General features: G+C 35.8%; 2 protein-coding genes and 1 pseudogene across 8 annotated transcripts; all 3 read left to right on the top strand.

Annotated features, from left to right (window-relative positions):
• Window positions 1-229: 229 nt before the first annotated feature.
• Window positions 230-1,402, top strand: LOC103327987 (uncharacterized; annotated as a pseudogene).
• A 3,194-nt stretch (window positions 1,403-4,596) lies between these two features.
• LOC103327945 (sulfite exporter TauE/SafE family protein 3-like) lies at window positions 4,597-9,773 on the top strand. 3 transcript variants are annotated; one of them, XM_089050096.1, is made up of 13 exons: window positions 4,614-5,310; window positions 5,476-5,545; window positions 5,635-5,757; window positions 6,886-7,086; window positions 7,158-7,222; window positions 7,316-7,343; window positions 7,456-7,547; window positions 7,622-7,708; window positions 7,793-7,843; window positions 7,971-8,192; window positions 8,823-8,916; window positions 9,042-9,182; window positions 9,297-9,773. In XM_089050096.1, exons 1-13 carry the CDS (start codon window positions 5,089-5,091, stop codon window positions 9,371-9,373), a joined length of 1,473 nt encoding a protein of 490 aa, XP_088906222.1. In that variant the 5' UTR covers window positions 4,614-5,088; the 3' UTR covers window positions 9,374-9,773. The 3 variants fall into 3 exon arrangements, with proteins under 3 accessions (XP_008228542.2, XP_088906223.1, XP_088906222.1); XM_008230320.2 differs by lacking the exon at window positions 5,476-5,545 and having other exon boundaries at window positions 4,597-5,310; window positions 5,598-5,757; XM_089050097.1 differs by lacking the exons at window positions 5,476-5,545; window positions 6,886-7,086 and having other exon boundaries at window positions 4,597-5,310; window positions 5,598-5,757.
• An 895-nt stretch (window positions 9,774-10,668) lies between these two features.
• On the top strand, window positions 10,669-15,006 carry LOC103327946 (sulfite exporter TauE/SafE family protein 3-like). Of its 5 annotated transcripts, none has more exons than XM_008230322.2 (13): window positions 10,677-10,778; window positions 10,985-11,261; window positions 12,038-12,197; window positions 12,660-12,860; window positions 12,949-13,013; window positions 13,106-13,136; window positions 13,222-13,313; window positions 13,381-13,467; window positions 13,581-13,631; window positions 13,782-14,003; window positions 14,188-14,281; window positions 14,402-14,542; window positions 14,658-15,006. In XM_008230322.2, the coding sequence occupies exons 2-13, from the start codon at window positions 11,049-11,051 to the stop codon at window positions 14,741-14,743; spliced, it is 1,443 nt and encodes a 480-aa protein (XP_008228544.2). In that variant the 5' UTR covers window positions 10,677-10,778; window positions 10,985-11,048; the 3' UTR covers window positions 14,744-15,006. The 5 variants fall into 5 exon arrangements, with proteins under 5 accessions (XP_088906029.1, XP_008228544.2, XP_088906028.1 ...); XM_089049902.1 differs by having other exon boundaries at window positions 10,752-10,802; XM_089049901.1 differs by lacking the exon at window positions 10,677-10,778 and adding an exon at window positions 10,784-10,850.
• Window positions 15,007-15,649: the final 643 nt, after the last annotated feature.

Genomic DNA, 15,649 nt, shown 5'->3' on the forward strand with positions numbered 1-15,649 from the left:
TCATGTTTATGTTTGAAACTGACTGTATGTGTCTTTGGCAACGACACACAAGACCAAACAGAACTTATAAGCAAAGACGGAGACCTTCATACCCCAACCCACATAGCATTCTTCTCTGCATAACAAAGCATTACATTCCATCCATACTTTGTTCTTATTATATTCTCTGGTTTTGCCTTTTCCTTGTGTTTCAAAATTAAAGTTTGATAAGAACAATTCATTATCAATCATGTCCAGTTCTTTTAAGTCTAATAAGAAGCCCTGTCGTAGGAACCCGGTTGTTAGCTTCAGTTGTGTGGGATGGACAAGCCTTCCAGTGCTCGTCTTTTTTTATTCTGGATAAGTTATTAGAACCAATTGACCATGTTCATTTGCTGCTGTTTGCAAGCAATGTCGTTTATAATCATGCAACGCAATGGTGGGGCAATAAACAACTCCCCCCATACTCTTGATCCCGAAGCAGGACGACAACCATAGAAGGGTAGTGTACAACATTTCTGAAGGAAGAATCTACAACAATATTCGACTGCAAGTGCCTTTTAGCAGGAGGTGTTGTGGCTCTAGCCATGGTTGGTTTGCCACAGTAGATGTTGAGCAAAGACTTCCCGTGTTCACAAAAGCAAAGCCCATCTTTCTCCCTCCCTTGAAAACCATTATCTCACACGATGACCCCCCCTACCATGAGCATTACGTTCGTAAGGTTATCTTGTCTGCTGATCCCACTATGAATCCGGAGAATTATGTGGTTGTAGCACTTTACGGTCGCTTTTTCATGTTGGCTTTCATCAAGGCAGGCCAAAACAATTGGACTTACCCCATCCCAACTGGCGAATTTGATGATGTTATATTCTATAAAAGCAAAGTGTACGCACTTGAAACCTATGGAGAGATTGAGTCATTGGATGTTTTTAGCAGTGACTCGCCACGGCTAAAGCTACGCACACCTTATAAACCATTCCTATCTTGTAAATTTTTGCATGCATATCTTGTGGAATCAAATAAGAGAGACTTGTTGCATATCCTAAGATTTTATGAGTCAAGTGACGGTCGTTTCAGGTATGATGCTAGGCAGCAGACTACACACTTCATCGTTTACAAGTGGGTGTATGAAGATGGAGGATCTATTGGGCACAAGGTTGAGGTGAAAAGCATTGGAGATGAGGCTCTGTTCGTGGGTGGCAATCACTCAATCTTTGTTTTAGCTTCAAAGTTTCCTGAATGCCAGCCAAATTCCATATATTACACCAATGATTATTTTTCAAATTGGCCAACATTACACAGTGATGAACCATTTGATATGGGTATCTTCAACTTGGAGGACGGAACCATCACACAACATTACTTTCCACACTCCAATTCTCAAAGAGCAATTTGGGTTGTGCCACCGTTTAATGGACTATGATGTATTTTGTTTGCTACTAATTCGTCTTACAATTAATGGCCCGCTTTGATCTAGGTTTTGGCGGAATGCCAAAAAATGCTCTTGGTTAATTCAAACATTAAAAATTGAAATTATTAATTAAATGAGGATAATATAGTAAATTCACATTTTTTTCATATTAAAAAAAATTAAATAATAGGTCCTATTTTTATGAAACACAACTACCAATTATTTTTTTAATTCTAAAATAAAATTAAATTTTTTTTTAAAAAAAGCCTCTCGCATGCGCGGAAGTGTGTGTGGAGAGGCTAGTTAGTGTTTATAGGAATTTTGCCTACACATTCTTATTAGTTCCTTGTTGCTTTGGGAAAATGGTTTCTGTATTCTTATAGGATTTGTTTTAGGTATTGTTAACTGATGCTCCTTATTATTAACGAGAGAGGAAGGAAAAAAAGGAGTAGAAAACTGATCCTCCATCTTATTAACTGAAAAAAAAGTAGTTACTGTGCTTCTACATTTGTATTAACCTTTTTTTTGGTAGTTTATGTCCTTGCGGCTAATGGTCTTGGTGCCTAAATTACCAAACATCGCTTACTCTATAAAAAAAAATCCACTCAATTATCCATGACAAGAAAAATGTTGTAATTTTTTGCAGTAGACTGGCTATATAGAGCTCGTCTGATTCAATATAATGCATTATCTGAAAATCCATTTTCTCTACAAACATTTGCAATTGGTTTTCTTAATCATTTTCGGTAACATATTTAAGTTTCATATGAATCTTTATCTTCTCTATTTTTATAAGTTTATGCGAACCCAGAAGAGAAGTTAGTCATTTGACTTGTAAAAACTTTGAAGCTTCAAACAGGGCCCCAGTGTTTTTACATCTGTGAGCAACTCGGGGCTCTATCAATGACGATAAATCTTCCCCTGGCTTTCTCACTTGGCCACTCTCTTACCGTTAGATCTTCAGTCAGGTAAACTCGCCACGCCATAAAGGCAGCTCTCTTGTGTAGTTTAACTTCCTGTTTGAAACAAATGCATGTATGAATGATTCTCATGATGGGTCTATATAGACGATGGTAGTGAATTGTTGTCACCGGAGATCAGTAGTGGTATAACATGAATGATGTAGGATATTGGTGAATTGTAAGATTTAAGTAAATTATCGAAAACAAAAACGATGAAAAACAAAAAATAGAAGAATAAAAATGCCTTGGATTTTGGTGGTGTTGGCAGGTTTTTGTGTTAGATAGGATCTTATATTCATGGAGATTCTAATTCATCAAAGATTTGATGAAATAATGCAAACACTTCTCCCAAGGACTAGTAATTTAAATGGTTAAAGGTATTTTACCTTGCACTCTAGATCCTAGATTCGATTCTCTCCTCCTGCAATATCGCTTGTATCAAAATAATGCAAAAACTTCTCTCCCTCACATTATCATCATGGGCAACATGTTATGGTGGATGCTTACAAATTTTTATTTTTATTTTTATTTTTATTTTTATTTTTATTTTTTTTGTGTGTGGTGTAAAGAGATATGTGTATGTCAACCTTTTGTTTCTGTACCTCGTTCTGTCGGTTGCTTAATTTTGCCGGAACCCATGATAAACAAATCATTGCAGCTCAATTTCCTGTCATTTAATTTAATTCAATCACTTGTTGCTGATAGTGCTATTTTTTGTATGGAGATCGGCCATTGGATCTGCACACAACTTGATGGACCAATGCAGTTCATGGATCTATTCGCTTTATTAATTGGTTGATTATGTTGAGAAATAACCATCACAGCCAATTATTATTAGAGATATTTAGTGATATACTCATTTTTAACACTAATATTATAAATAAACCCTACACAATTGAATTTCTATAAACATACCCAAAAAACCCCCAAAAAAATGACAGCTGGCCTTATTAAATTTAATATTGAGTATTAAATTACTTTGATGTCCTATTGAGTGTTTTCGGTATTTTTATGAGATTTTGGGGTTGGGCTTGTTTTAAGAAATTGATGGCAGTTTTGTAATTTATAAAAAGTTAAAAGCTTTTTTATTATGTTGTAAATGAGATTTGGGTGTGTTTCTAAAGTCCATTTCATATGTTGTATTTTTATAATTTGAGCCTATATATTGAATATAATAGTAAATCTTTTAATACAAGTAATAATTTATTTTAATTTAATTTAATTTATAAATAAGAAAACTTGAATTTGAGTGCAAAATGACGTACTCACTGTACCCGCAACTAGTGTAACCCACGTTTGCGCATCATATCCAGATATGTTAGCTTTCCATAAAGAAAAGAAAAAGAAAAAGGCAAGTGTTGGTCAACATCTTGCCAAAATCATATGTATATCTAAATCCCGTTTACGTCAATCTATATATCTTGAGTCATGTATTAGCGAAACACTTTTTGACTTTTTAAACAAAGACATAATTTACTCCAGTGGATGATACTTTCAGGACCCAATAAAGCACAAAATGTCTGCCATATATGAAAAGCTAATTTTAGATTATAGAGGATAAAATCCTAGGAAAGATTGGAATGATTTACTAAACATTTCCCAGTGGACGAAAGCTATTTTATTTATTATTTTTTATTTATTTAAACTCCGCACTTCTCTTTGTTCACTCTATACTCTAAGTTTATCAATTTTTAATTCGAATTTTCACAATTTTTAAGATAATCTCACTATCTTCCCAAACTGCCATAAAATACACACCCAGCAGAAAAAATAAAAAAATGAAAAAATTCATCAACCTCACTCCTCACTCTCTTGCCCCTCATCACTTTAAGTTCACCTCAACCTCACATTACTTGAAGAGATAAAAATAATGTTGTCAACCGTGTAGCAACATTATATTATTATTATTTTATTATTTTATTATTTAGGGTTTGTGAAGAGAAGATGAGAGTGTAGTAGGTATTAGATTAAAAGAGAAGAGTAATCTGGCAATAAGGCGTAAAGGAGTTTGTGTTTTTATAAAACTTAATATGAAGAGTGGTGAGATGTGTAGAGGTGTGTGCATATATATATAGGATTAAGTATTAAGTTAGATGACTCTTTTTTGTCTTTTTACACAATAATAAAATTTAAAAGTTTAATGATTTAAGTATTTGAGTGAACAAAGAAAAGTGTGGGGTTTAAATAGAAAATTGTTTACTTATTATTGTCTGCAAGAGAAGCGGGCTCATGGTTTGAATGGGAATATTTTGAAGAAGCAAACAAAAGATTCATGAGATTTCCATTCCATTCCACCTTATATAGGAGAGAGAGAGAAAACGGAAGTGAGAGCCAGTGAGAGAAAGGCAGAAAGAGACGGTGAAGACAGATTTTGGACGCGAGAGAGAGAGAGAGGTAGAAAAAGACAGTCAAGACAGATTTTGGACGACACAGAGAGAGAGAGGGAGGCAGAGTGTGACAAAAACAGAGCTCCTTTCTGAAAGCTTCTTGGTTCTTTTTGGCAAGAAGTTTCTTAGTACTTTCATGTCCGGTGATACGCAGTTCTCTATAGCTTTAAATTTAAAGTCACCGTCTTTATACAAATATAGAAAGCAAAGCTCACTCTACTTCCAGGTTTTGGCTAGCAACTCCATTTCCAGCTTAGAGAGTGAGGGACAGCAGCAACAAATAGGAACTGTGTTTTTACAGAGCTTTTGGTTTAAGGAAGTTTGATATTCTGTAGGTTGGAGTTATTAGATGGCTCAAGTTGGATTAGAATGGTGGAGTCTTAGGAGGAGGGCTGCAATGGTTGTGATTGGTTTTCTTCTAGCAGCTTCAGTAGTTGCTTCAGCACAAGAAACTTCGGAACAAGATGCTTCAAGTTACAGTGGGAGTGATAAGTTTCTACCCGATTATTTCGACAGAGTGTTGAACTTTCTTTGGCAGCCGGGTCGATTGGGTTATGAGCATGTTTGGCCTGTACGTCTTAACTTTAATTACCTTCTTGATGAGTTTTTCCTTCATGATATTTCTGATATGTCATTCCCATATTTTTCCTTCTAACAAGAGCAGATTGCAACCTGAATTGCTTAGAAAATTGAATAGTTTGATCCTTTGATTGATTGTGGAACCATGGAAGTACAGATGGTGCATGCTAGAACACCCTTTGTTTATTGTTTTAAAATGGTTCAACAAGACTTAAAACTTTTGGCCGGTAACTGCTCAAAACTTGTCCAACTTATGATGTGGCAAAATCGGATATGCAGGAACTGAAATTCGACTGGAAAATTGTTGTCTGTACAGTAATTGGATTCATCGGTGCTGCTTTTGGGACTGTTGGTGGAGTTGGTGGAGGTGGCATTTTTGTTCCAATGCTCACTTTGATTATAGGATTTGATGAGAAATCTTCAACGGCAATATCCAAGTGTAAGTCATAGCTTGGTGTAGGCTAATTGGCCACCACACTTGATTTAGTATGTAGTTTGGGTTATTTGGCCCTTCACTTAGATTGGTGAGCTTATTGGCTCCTCAACATAGCTTTGTTGGGTAGCTCTTGGCTTCGTTGTTAGACTCCACTTTGCTTCGTTGCACTGCATGCCTATTTATAGGCATTCTTTGCCGACATCACCAAGTCCACCGACTTGGCTTCTTTACTCCAGCCACAAGTGTGTGGCTTCATCTAGAATATTCTATATTGTACAATATTAATTTTGTGGCTATTGTTTAGCCATCATACTCCACCGCCATAGTCTAGCAACATGAGTGTTCTTGCTCTTGAGAGTTCTTCCAACTTCAATTCTCTTTGTCTAGCCGACATAGTATGTTCTCCACAACTCTAGAACCATCCTTGTATTCATGATTCTTCTAGAACTGTGTAGAACACAAATGGACATTATTTTTCGACATTTGATTTTGCCCCCCTAAGATCATCTCGGTAATTTAGAAACTGTATGCTATTTGAATGTTGATGCAATATTGAAATGAAACCTATTTGCCCCTCAACTGCTGTTTATAGAAATAAACATGATGAATTTATACTTCTGGTTCTGTTTTTCTCCATGGAGGATGTAACCGATCGCAATTTGAGATGCTTAATTTCAATTAGGTCCTTTGCTTTCCACCAAATGATGTGTGTGCCATTGCCTTTGAAGAACAAAAATTATAAATAAGTTCATCATTCTAGCTTTTCACTTTGCAAATGTTAGCGTTTTCTGATGTGTGTGAGTGAGAGTGACGAAGGGAGAGAGGAAGGAAAAAAGAAAAATGGCTACTGCTCTGCTTTCTTGGAGCAGAGGAATGTTTTCTTCTATTCCATTACAACCTCAAGCACTTGGAGTGTGGAATATAACCGTTAGGCATCTGTAGCTGGATACCTTACATCACAAGGTGATCTCAGCTATTCATTTAGTTATCCAATAGGATCTTTACACTTGGCTATAAAATTAAGAAAACAAAAATGCTGTTTTAACTAACTCTTAACTCAGCTTAAGAGCTTATAATTCAACAGCAAACACACCTGAAAGCAGTTTGGCATGGTTCTCTCTGGTTGGACAGGTATGATCACTGGTGGAGCAGCTGCAAGTGTTTTCTACAATTTAAGGCTAAGGCATCCGACACTTGATCTGCCGATCATCGACTATGACCTAGCACTTCTTTTGCAACCAATGCTTATGCTTGGGATCAGTATTGGAGTTTCTTTCAATGTTATCTTTGCTGACTGGATGATCACAGTGTTGCTAATTATTTTTTTCTTATGTAAGAATTATATGATTTCTCGTTCCATTTTAGGCAACTCGTTCAAGTCGTATTCTGATAACCTCCTGCAGGCACATCAACGAAGGCATTCTTGAAGGGTGTTGAGGCATGGAACAGAGAAACTGTAATGAAACAGGTTGTCTCAAAATTTAGTCATTGGATTTATTTGTATATGTGGCTTCACTTAATCAAACCCTGCATTTCAGTTGACTAGTTTTTGAATTTTCAGGAGTTTGCCAGACTAATGCAGTCAGATGGTGAGTTTATCTATCATTCTGTCTTTGCTAGCAATGTTCCTTCACCTATCCAAATTTGGGCGTCGAAACGAGGATTCGTTTCCAGTCTAATATTTAAGTGTCTTTGATTCAGGTAATTCTAGTGACGAAGTTGAATACAGACCTCTAGCTAGTGGCCCAAACAATGTCATTCTATTAGGCACCAAGGAATCTAAAAGAACAGAGGTACAATTTTTGCAGCCTGAATGTCCTTCCTTAGACACATGATTTTGGAGACTTGACTTCTATAACCATCTCAGGTTTCTATTATTGAGAATGTTTACTGGAAGGAATTACTTCTTCTTGTTGCTGTCTGGGTCATAATACTTGCGTTGCAGATTGCTAAGGTCTTTTTCCATTTCTATGTGGTTCATTTCCCTTTGCTTTCATGCATTGAAAACTGAGCTTGAAAACTTGTTTGTTGTGCACAGAATTACACCACAACTTGTTCAGCAGAATATTGGGTATTAAATCTCTTGCAGGTACCTTCCATGTCTTTTACAAGGAAAAACACTTATATTTTCCATTTGTTGCATAAGAAAATACAGTCCCCATTATGAGCTTGAATTATCGAGTCGTCGTTCAGTAGTTTTTTAATTTATATTTTAGATCCCTGTGGCTTTCGGAGTATCTACGTATGAGGCAGTTAACCTGTACAAGGGGCGCAGAGTGATTGCATCCAAGGAAGAATCAGTCACAGACTGGAAAGTGCACCAGCTTGTTCTGTATTGTGCCTGTGGCATCATAGCTGGTATAGTTGGCGGATTGCTTGGTCTTGGTGGAGGGTTCATTCTGGGACCTCTCTTTCTTGAGCTGGGAATCCCACCTCAGGTGTACTGACATTTCTTTAATTTCCTCATATAATTCTAGCATTCAATCCCAGTAAGAAACAGGTCCCACCTTTCTCTTATAAGTTAAAAACAGCTCAAAATTAGGTACACACTTTCCCACTACACTGTCTTCACAACTTCACTCAAGTGATAAGTCATGAGTGTTCCTATCTGTTAGAGATAAGTGGTCCTAAAATCATTTAAGAGACGACGGCCCTTATTTTCTAGAGATATTTAGTCATATACCCATTTTTAGCACTAAAATTATAAATAAACCCTACACTATTTAATTTCTATAAACAAACCCAAAAAATGACAACTGGTCCTATTGAATTTAATTTTGATTATAAAATTACATTGATGCCCTATTGAGTGTTTTGAGCTTTTTTATGAGGTTCTTGGGTTGAGTTTGTTTTAAGAAATCAATGACAGTTTTGTAATTTAAAAGAAGTTAAAAAGTCTTTTTGTTATGTTGTAAATAGACTTTGGGTGTGTTTCTAAAGTCCATTTCATATATGGTTTTTATTTTATTTTATAATTTGAGCTCCTATATTGGATATAATAGTGAATCTCCCTATTTTCTAATGATATTGTTTCCATCCTGGCTCAATGGTTGAGAATTGTCGTGCAGGTATCTAGTGCAACTGCCACATTTGCAATGACGTTCTCTGCATCCATGTCTGTTGTTGAGTACTACCTACTCAAACGTTTTCCGGTCCCTTACGGTAACTTCTCTCATCCATTCAAGTTTCTGTTGATAAAACGTTGAATGGTAGGAATACAAGGTTTTCTTTGGCATTCAATAATTTGATGTCCCGGCCTCTGGTCATTGTCAATTTATTTTTTGCAGCTGTCTACTTTGCTGTTATGTCCAGCCTGTCTGCCCTTGTAGGCCAACATGTAGTGAGAAGGGTGATCAGTGTATTAGGCAGAGCATCTATAATTATCTTCATTCTGGCCTCCACAATCTTTGTGAGTGCAATATCACTAGGTATGTGAATATTTTTGATTGATTTGCAGAAGAGATTACCTTGTATTTGTCATGTCCCAATGATTTTGATTCTGGTTTCTTTTCAATGGATGCTTAATATTTTGTTTTTAACAGGTGGGGTTGGCATAGCAGATATGATTGGAAAGATTGAGCGCAAAGAATATATGGGATTTGAAAACATCTGCACTTAGCAGGGCTAGTTTTAGTGACTTCTGTCTTCACTTCCCCAATCTCAAGCTTTCTGGACCTACGAATTGGCTGGTCCTATTAAGTTATCTCCAACTCTCTTTCCGGGAACAAAAGCATTTGTTGACCTGTATTTGTTTTTGTTTTTTTTTTTCAATATTATATAATCCAATGGGAAGGAAGAAGGTGTTGATAATTCATTAAGTTATGGTCTATGATATGAATTAGATGTAAAGGAGGTGGGCATTGTGGTGTTAACAACTCTTTGACACTACAACCTTTATACCCAGGTTTAGGTTTAGGTTTGGGTTCTGGCTCAGGACAGGCATGTCCCACAGCTTGTGATCTAAGACTCTTGTCTGTCTTGTGTGGTGTGGTTTTGCTTGTCTAGTCAATTCTTGCTAATATCACGTGTTTTAAATAAATAAATAAATAAATAAGTACTGATAAAGGGTTGGTACGTTCACATCATTTATTTATGCCACGAGATCACGTGTTGAAAATAATAATAAAAAATTTATTGTAAAGGGATTGTACGTTCAAATTACTCATAAAAACACAAATATATATAAAATACATCAAATCATATAGTTGACGAGAAAGTAAGAGTTTCTTTTCTTAGAAGTATTATAGCTCAGTGATACTAGTATTTATTTGCATATCAATGATTTCAAATTTGAACTCATGACATCTTCCCTTCTAAGTTTCGACAAACAAAAAAAAAAGTACGTATTTTATTTTTAACTAGAAAAATGAAATTTCTACCTAAAAAAACACGTGGATGGCCTTGAAACGGAAGGTCTGTGTGGCTACGGTGAGCACTGTACAGTCCCCCCCACAATTATTGAAACCCCATCGAAAGCTAATTCAGATCACCAAAAACATATTTCGGCAATAATTGCTCAGGGATTAGCATAAAGTCAAATTCAAAATTTAAGAGTAATATTGACTGAAGTGAATGACTTTTAATTTGCTATCATTATTTACCTTGGCAAAATAGCCATAATTAGTAACTAATGCATATTTGGCTTCAATTTAATAAGTGTAATACAAGGGTTTTATTTTATTTTTATAAAATAAATATTTTTAGTATGGAATGAGTCTATAATAAAAGAAGCTTTATTTATTATTATTAATTTTTTTTATACAAGAATATTCTACTTTAATCTGATCTAAACTACGAAAAGAGATATTCAAACTTGGGTATAGAGTTTATTTTTATATCCTGAAAGAAGTTTAATCCTCAAAAAATTTGTTCCTGTAGAAACAAGGAAGGGGAGAGAGAGAGAGAGAAGAGAGAGAGAGAGAGAGAAGAGTAAATGATATGATTGACATAAGAGATCCATCCTATATATAATTATATGACTGACATTACAGGGCCATATAATAGAGTGAGTACGCTGAAGCAAGGTAGTGCTTTTTTGGTTTGACTCAGTTGAGCTACAGCTTCTTTTCCTTTTGTTTATTATTTCTTTCTTTTTGGTTAGCTTCTTTCTCATATCTATATGTCGGTGATCATGCACCCATTACTATTTATAGAATTTTATTAATGCATGCATTCGGGTTAACCTGCTTTCTTTTATATAACTGGAAATTATTCCTTTTTTTGTTTTCAGAGTTTTCATTACAAAGATTCAGACATAAATCTGCATCCATGGCTACAGAAGTTGTTGGAGCAGAATGGTCGGGTCTAAGGTGGACTGCAATATTGCTTGTGACTGGTTTTCTTGTACTTGCTTCAGCAAAGGAACCAGCTTGGAGCAAGATGATGCTTCTTCAAGATACATTAATGGGACTCAAAAGTTTCAATCTGATAATGATCTATTTACCAGAGTGTTCAACTTTCTATGGCAACAAGGTCCAGGATTATGGAGTTATGAGCATGTTTGGCCTGTAAGTCTAATTTTCATTTCCCTTATCATATATTTTGAATGGTAAGTCCTATATTTTTCTTTACAGGAAAAGGTGTTTGTGGGTTATGATAAATTTATGAGTCTATGGAGCTTTAAAAAATATATATATTTAAAGGCACTTTTTGCAGTGCTTTATTTATCAAAACATCATTTATCCAGCATATAATAAAGTCTATGTAAAGGAATTATTACAGATGAACATGATTGTGTATGCTGCAGCTAGTCTCTGTTTTACACTCACAAAATCTAACACAAACACATAAAAAGATTCTTCCTTTTTTTTCTTCTTTTTTTGGGGTGGTCTTAAGACCTACTCATATCCTCAAAGGGATAAGTAGGGGAATTCAACCCTCTTTGATAGCGAAGTTCAGCCCAAGAAAAATAACCGAACTCCAAAAAGATTCTTTCAAGCAGGCACAAACTTACAAGAAGATACTTTTTGTGGACTATGGTGGTTTCTGATAGGGGTGTCTGGATTTTAATCTGAATCTGATTTGATATAGCTTACTTTCAATTTAAAATTCAATTACGATCCGAATTCGATTCTAAAGCTTGAAAAACCATGATAATGGTTGTGGAAGAGCAGCAGAAGCCTAGATATGTAGTGCTTGCTAGAGCACCCTTGTTTAGTGCTTTAGAATAGTTCAAAATTTGCTTCTTTTTTTATGTTTTTAAGTTTTTATGTTTTTGTTTTTGAGGGTGCAGTAAGTGTTCAAAACTTGACTTATTTATGACGTGGTGAAATTGGATATGCAGGAAATGAAATTGGGCTGGAAAATTGTGGTGGGTTCAGTAATTGGATTCTTTGGGGCTGCTTTTGGGACTGTTGGTGGAGTTGGTGGGGGTGGCATTTTTGTTCCAATGCTCACTCTGATTATTGGGTTTGATCAGAAATCATCAACAGCAATATCAAAGTGTAAGTCCTTTCTCACAGGTTTTGCCTTCTTTTACAGTTTTCAGCTGCAACAGAAGCCTCAAATTTTATTGCAGCGTTTATAAAATCCAATTAGGCACCCCCAAATATCATCCCAAGTCATGCTATTTGAGGTCTTGAGTGTTGATGCAATTATTCAACTTATGCATCAGTGTATACTTCTGGTTATGACCATTAGATAAAAAACTATACTTCTAGTTCTCTTTTCCCTTCTTACATTTTAATAGTAGTATTTGACTATGTGTCTCAGTGAAAAGCTTAAACTGTTAAGAAATGTGCCAAACAATATATATCAAGCTAATACCATCTCTCGCATGCAACTCGATCCTGCACGTGGAGAGACCGAAAAATGCAGACAGATAGAAACATATGGGTCCTTTTTGCTTTCACCGAATGAATCCATAAAAATGAACGCAATTTTGAATGCTTGTGCTGGTTGGTCAGGTATGATCACTGGTGCTGCATTTTCTTCTGTTGTCTACAATTTAAGGCTAAGGCATCCCACGCTTGAGCTGCCCCTCATCGATTATGACTTGGCGCTTCTTTTCCAACCAATGCTTGTGCTTGGGATCAGTATTGGAGTTGCTTTAAATGTGATATTGGCTGACTGGATGATTACTGTGTTGCTAATTATTACTTTCATAGGTAAGAGTTATTTGAAACGAAATCTTTTGTGCTTTTCTTGTTTCATCAATTGGACAACTTGTTTGAGTCGTATAGTGATGACATGCAGGCACATCAACTAGGGCATTCTTCAAGGGCGTTGAGACATGGAAGAAGGAAACTATAATGAAAGAGGTCACCTTAAGATGTGTTAGTTTGATTTGTAAATATGGCATAACTTAATCCATCCCCTGCATCTTGGCTCACTCTACTTTTCCAATTTTCAGGAGGCTGCTAGACGACAAATGCAGTCGAATGGTGAGTTGATCTCTCAATCTCTCTTTGCTAGCAATGGTTTTTCATCTTTTGAACCAGTCTAACATATAGAAATTTTTTCATTCAGGGGATCCTAGGGAAGAAGTTGAATACAAACCTCTACCTGGTGGCCCAAGCATTGACACTTCAACAGAAATCAGGGAACCTAAAAGAACAGAGGTACTAATCTTTGCAGTTTATATTTTCCATGAAGCATTTTAGAGGCTGACTTCTGTAACCTTCTCAGGTTCCTATCATTGAGAATCTTTACTGGAAGGAACTTCTAGTTCTTGTTGCTGTCTGGGTCATAATACTTGCATTGCAGATTTCTAAGGTATTTATCTACTATTTGGATGATTTTCTTTATAGGCGTTATGATTTGGTACTTCCCTTTTTTTGCTTTTATGCATTGAGTCAGACTGATGGGAAAATTGTTTGTTGTCACAGAATTATACCACAACTTGTTCAGCTGCATATTGGGCATTAAACCTCTTGCAGGTACCCTTCATGTCCCTTATCAGAAGAAAACATAAATCTTCACTTTCCATATTTCACGCTTCAAATACGACCCTCATTTGAGATTGAATTAATGAATTTTGGTTCAAAACCATGATGTTTTTCTTTGTTTTTCCTCAAATGAATTCTCAGATCCCTGTTGCTTTCTCAGTAACTACATATGAGGCAGTTAACCTGTACTTGGGACATAGAGTGATTACATCCAAGGGCGAATCGCACACAGATTGGAAAGTGCACCAGCTTGTTCTTTATAGTGCCTGTGGCATCGTAGCTGGTATAGTTGGTGGATTGCTTGGTCTTGGTGGAGGGTTCATTTTGGGTCCTGTTTTTCTGGAGCTGGGAATCCCACCTCAGGTGAATTTTGTACTTCTCTTTGATGTTAGTGAGTGGACTAATTGAGTTTGTGTTTATTGAATTTCCTTGCATATAATCCAGCATTTAATTATCCCATTAAGAACAGTCATCTTTAAGTGGTAATTATGCTATATACTTGTTTGTTTTCATGCCTGGCTCACTCTGTTTGAGAACTTTCATGCAGGTGTCAAGTGCCACAGCCACATTTGCCATGACATTTTCTGCCTCCATGTCTGTTATAGAGTACTACCTCCTACATCGTTTTCCAGTTCCTTACGGTAACCATCGTAGCCATTCAAGTTTCTGGTAAATTATAGAATGTTGAATGGTCGGAAGATAAAACTTATTCCAATAATTTGAAGTTGGCTTTAGTCAGTGTTATTTGATTTGTCTTGCAGCTCTCTACCTTGCTGCTGTAGCCACCCTTTCTGCCGTTGTAGGGCAACATGTAGTGAGAAAGGTGGTCATGATTTTAGGGAGAGCATCTATAATTATCTTCATTCTGGCCTTCACAATCTTTGTGAGTGCAATATCATTAGGTATGTTTTCATTCATACATTATGTTAGTGATCATTTCCTGCCCATGAAATGGATTAGGGTATCTTTTTATTTTCCTCCATATGATTAATGGATGCTTAATGTGTTTTTAAACAGGTGGGGTTGGAATAGCAGATACGGTTGAAAAGATTGAGCACAAAGAATACATGGGATTTGAAAACATCTGCACTTATGATGCCTAGTTTCAGCGACTTTCTGCTTCCACTTCCACCATCGCAAACTCCTTACCCTACCCTAAGCTTCAAGATTCCTCTGATTTGACAACAAAAGTTGGATCCTTTTTTGGACCAACTAAGCTGGCCCTACAAGTTATCACTAGCATGAGAGGGAAGAGAAACGAACTGTCCTGAAATTCTTGAGCACCAATTCGGCTTGTACCTTTTGAGATTTGGAAAATAAATTTTATCAGTTGCTTTCCTAATGATTTATGAGATTTTATTATAAATTCCTTTCTTATAATAAAATAAATGGAAATTAGGGTATCTTTATATAAAATTTGAAGGATGATAAGGGCTAAAAACCTGAACAGGATATAGAATTTGAACCATCAAAAGCAACCTATACAAAATCAGCCAAAGTTGCTTTTGGCTTCCTATGGACAAAGATTTATCCTTCACGTTATGCACACAATGGACAAAACAGCTTCCCTTAATTATTTTCTACCTTATATCTCTATCACATCAAGCAAATATGAACGGGTTAGCTTTTTCTTGGTGCCTTTGACTAAATTTGGATTTTGTTTATAGCAGTCTGTTGGACCACTGAGAAAATTAACAATGAGAACACATGAAAAATTGCATGCCGTATTCCAAGTAAGTTTTCATTAATTTGGTGACGCTCTAATCATTTCAACAAAATTGGAGTGGGGAGTTTTTATGTACTTCCATTGATTGGTACAATTGAATATCTTTTTTTTGGAGGCAGCGCTTAGACAATTTGAAATAAAGACAACAAAAGGCGGAGCAATATTTGACACGTTAAAAGTATGATGTTATTAAATAATTTAACATGTTATGTTTTCAAATTGTAAATCGATATCATATATGATAAGTGTTTAGATCAAATCTTTATCAAGATCTGATTGTAAA

The sequence above is a fragment of the Prunus mume genome, linkage group LG4 (assembly GCF_029339155.1).
Source record: "Prunus mume cultivar Tortuosa linkage group LG4, ASM2933915v1, whole genome shotgun sequence".
NCBI lineage: Eukaryota > Viridiplantae > Streptophyta > Magnoliopsida > Rosales > Rosaceae > Prunus > Prunus mume.

Bases quoted from the DNA above. Each gene is read 5' to 3' on its own strand.
- LOC103327945 (XM_089050096.1), top strand. From the start codon at position 5,089: ATGGCTCAAGTTGGATTAGAATGGTGGAGTCTTAGGAGGAGGGCTGCA. The intron at 7,344-7,455 runs GTGAGTTTATCT...TCTTTGATTCAG, and splicing joins CAGACTAATGCAGTCAGATG to GTAATTCTAGTGACGAAGTT. The intron at 7,548-7,621 runs GTACAATTTTTG...TAACCATCTCAG, and splicing joins AGGAATCTAAAAGAACAGAG to GTTTCTATTATTGAGAATGT.
- LOC103327946 (XM_008230322.2), top strand. From the start codon at position 11,049: ATGGTCGGGTCTAAGGTGGACTGCAATATTGCTTGTGACTGGTTTTCT. The intron at 13,137-13,221 runs GTGAGTTGATCT...TTTTTCATTCAG, and splicing joins ACGACAAATGCAGTCGAATG to GGGATCCTAGGGAAGAAGTT. The intron at 13,314-13,380 runs GTACTAATCTTT...TAACCTTCTCAG, and splicing joins GGGAACCTAAAAGAACAGAG to GTTCCTATCATTGAGAATCT.